General features: G+C 52.3%; 1 protein-coding gene across 2 annotated transcripts in view; it reads left to right on the top strand.

Moving 5' to 3' along the window:
- The window catches only part of SLC35E1 (solute carrier family 35, member E1), an 18,899-nt gene that overhangs the window by 720 nt on the left and 14,907 nt on the right, over positions 1-3,272 (top strand). The window contains exon 2 of one of the 2 annotated variants that reach the window (XM_011925725.1): positions 2,724-2,861. The exons of the other annotated variant lie outside the window; for it this stretch is intronic. Coding sequence (XP_011781115.1) covers positions 2,724-2,861 — 138 coding nt within the window. The remainder of the gene's footprint in view (positions 1-2,723; positions 2,862-3,272) is intronic. 2 annotated transcript variants of the gene reach the window in all.

Raw genomic sequence — 3,272 nt, 5'->3', positions numbered from 1 at the left:
TCAAGTGATCAGTCTGCCTCAGCCTCCCAAAGTGCTGGGATTACAGGTGTGAGCCACTGCACTTGGCTAGGTTTTCACTTCTTTACAAGAGAGAGCTGTCAGGGGACCTCTGGGATCCCAAGCCAGACACAATCAAAGGATTTTGATCTTGGCAAAATCCAGCAAAGTCTTAGAAATTAAAACGGCCAGAAGTTGTGATGGTCTGGGAACGGAAGCGAAAGCAGCGCACAGGACTCAGGGCTGCATAAGGAGGATGCTTTGGGCACAGTCCAAATTCTGTTCAAGATGCCAAACCAGGGTATTTCCTGGCTTGAGGCAAGAATAGCCATGGCTTTAGCCAGAGACAGCTTTGTCCGGTATCCCTAAGTGGAAGTTGGGTGCCTGTCGTCCCAGCTGGAATCCATTTCATGCTGGACACCGTGCCTCTTTTCCAAATGGTTGGTTTCTGGCATCTTGTGTTTTATGTAACTCAGAGAGGCAGTGCCCTGGATTGGCTTATGGAAATTGGGCCACCTATGGCTTCTTTTTTTTTTTTTTTTTTTTTTTATTCCCGCCTGTCTTTGTCCCAGCAAGACCTGTGTGTGCTCTGCAGCCCCGCTCCCCCAGGGTGATGTCAGACTGTGACTTGGCTCCTGGGAAGTCAAAGTTTTCCCAGAGGTGTGTAGCTGCATCACCGGATATCATCGTGTTATCAGGTTTCCCTGTTGTATGGGACATTGTACCCAGCTTGGGCAAGGAGCCGGAAACTTCACACAGTGAGGAAAGACTGGGAATTGGCCTGGTTAGACAGCCAGACTAATTATAATGACATCATAACTTCTAGGAACCTGCCCTGCAAGGCAGATAAGGCTGGTAGTCATCATTCCTGATCTCAGGTTTTCCTGAGATGGACTGAGAGGGGAGAATCATGTGCCTGAGGGCCACAGCCCGGTATTGGGGAAGCTGGAATTCAGGTCCACAGCCCTTACTCTGCCCTCCCTGTGGCATGACCACTCCCTCCTAAAATCTCCACCTCTCCTACCTCTCCTTAAGAGTGTTTGTTTGTTTGTTTGTTTTTCTGAGACAGAGTCTCGCTCTATTGCCCAAGTTGGAGGGCAGTGGTGGGATCTCAGCTCACTGCAAACTCCGCCTCCTGGGTTCAAGCGACTCTTGCCTCAGCCTCCTAAGTAGCCGGGATTGCAGGCACTTACCATCACTCCTGGCTGATTTTTGTATTTTCAACAGAGACAGGGTTTCACTATGTTGGCCAGGCTGGTCTCAAACTCCTGACTTCAAGTGATCTGCCTCGGCCTCCCAAAGTGAAGAGTGTTCTTGGTAGGACAGGGTTGAGCCAAGAGTCAGAAGAGCTGGACATGCAGGAATGGATCCCGGTGGATCCTGGAAGTTGGGAGTCGTTTAGCTCCGCATGCCAGACCTTGTTGAAGGCTTTCTGTCACTATGTTTGCTACTCGTTCATTCAGCTAGCGGCTATTGAGTGCCTACTGTGTGCTAGGCACCAGGATAAAGCAGCGAACAAGGACCTGCCCTAAGGTTGTACACTAATGGAACTGGATGATGTAACAGACCGAGTGGGTGGAGAGGCCGAGCGCGGTGGCCCACGCCTGTAATCCCAGCACTTTTGGAGGCCAAGGTGGGCAGATCACGAGGTCAAGAGATCAAGCCCATCCTGGCCAACATGGTAAAAGCCATCTCTACTAAAAATACAAAAATTAGCCGGGCATGGTCGTAGGCACCTGTAGTCCCAGCTACTTGGAAAGCTGAGGCAGGAGAATCACTTGAACCTAGGAGGCAGAGGTTGCAGTGAGCCAGAGGTCGTACCACTGCACTCCAGCCTGGCGACAGAGCAAGACTCCGTCTCAAAAAAAAAAAAAAAAAAAGAGTGTGGGTGGAGAGCTCTCTCTGCTGGGGAAGCCCAGGCAGTGACCCTGGGAACACAGCACAGAAGCCTCCCAAGGTGGAGGTGGGTTGGAGAAAGCTCTCCTTGTGAAGGCAGGAGGTCACCGGGAGGAGAAGGCATCGGTGGAGTGTCCCAGCCAGGAGTAACCATACTGGAAGAGCCTGAAGTAAGAGGGAATGGGGGCTGGGCGCGGTGGCTCACACCTGTAATCCCAGTACTTGGGGAGGCCGAGGTGGATGGATCATGTGGGTCATTTACGCAACATGGCGAAATCCTGCCTCTTCTAAAAGTACAAAAAAAATTGGCCGGGCATGGTGGCACATGCCTGTAATCCCAGCTACTGGGGAGTCTGAGGCAGGAGAATTGCTTGAACCCAAGAAGCGGAGGTTGCAGTGAGCCAAGATCACGCCACCGCACTCCAGCCTCGGTGACAGAGTGAGAGTTGGTCTCAAAAAAACTATTTTTTAAAAAAGGGAACAGGGGAGCCTTACAGAGGATCAGGGCTTCAAACCCTGGTGTGTCAGTAGCAGCTGAATAGATCTGTGGAGTTAGGACCAGCCCTGGGCTGTGGCCCTAAGCAGAGGCTCTTAATGGGGTTGACAGTATGGGGATGGGGCTACCCACAAATAAGCCCTCCCTCTGGCGCTCTGATAACCACCTCCCCCGAGCCACCCGCCGGAGCATCACTGGCACAGCAAACACCATTTTCAAAGTGTTAGGTAGTATCCCTTTGCTGAGGGAGGAGAGAGGCCTTTCCCTGGGCCTCTGGTGGGCAGCCCAGCTCTAGTCTGGCCTGTGGGCCCTTCTTGATGACCTCTTCCTGCAGGTGTACTTGTCACTCATCCCCATCATCAGTGGCGTCCTGCTGGCCACCGTCACTGAGTTGTCTTTCGACATGTGGGGGCTCGTCAGCGCCCTCGCCGCCACACTGTGCTTCTCGCTTCAGAACATTTTCTCCAAAAAGGTATTTGGGTACCATCAGCGGACGTGCATGGGGTTTCAGGGGTGTGCGGGCGGCGGGCTGGTGGCATTGGAAAAACAGGCTGAGTCGAAATTTCTTTGCTGTTGGAGCAGAAAAATCTTGATTGCCATTCTGCTGATTTTCCGTTTGTCATTTTGCTTTTTAAATAGTTTTGATTTTTTGGCCGGGCGCAGTGGCTCACACCTATAATCCCAGCAGTTTGGGAGGCCAAGGCGGGCAGTTCACTTGAGGCCGGGAGTGCAACACCAGCCTGACCAACATGGCAAAACCCCATCTCTACTAAAAACACAAAAATTAGGCGGCCGGGCGCGGTGGCTCAAGTCTGTAATCCCAGCACTTTGGGAGGCCGAGACGGGCAGATCACGAGGTCAGGAGATCGAGACCATCCTGGCT

This window comes from Colobus angolensis, unplaced genomic scaffold, assembly GCF_000951035.1.
Source record: "Colobus angolensis palliatus isolate OR3802 unplaced genomic scaffold, Cang.pa_1.0 Scaffold66, whole genome shotgun sequence".
Taxonomy (NCBI): Eukaryota; Metazoa; Chordata; class Mammalia; order Primates; family Cercopithecidae; genus Colobus; species Colobus angolensis.
Note: the sequence above shows the minus strand (reverse complement) of the source record. Positions and strands in the feature narration are given on the sequence as shown.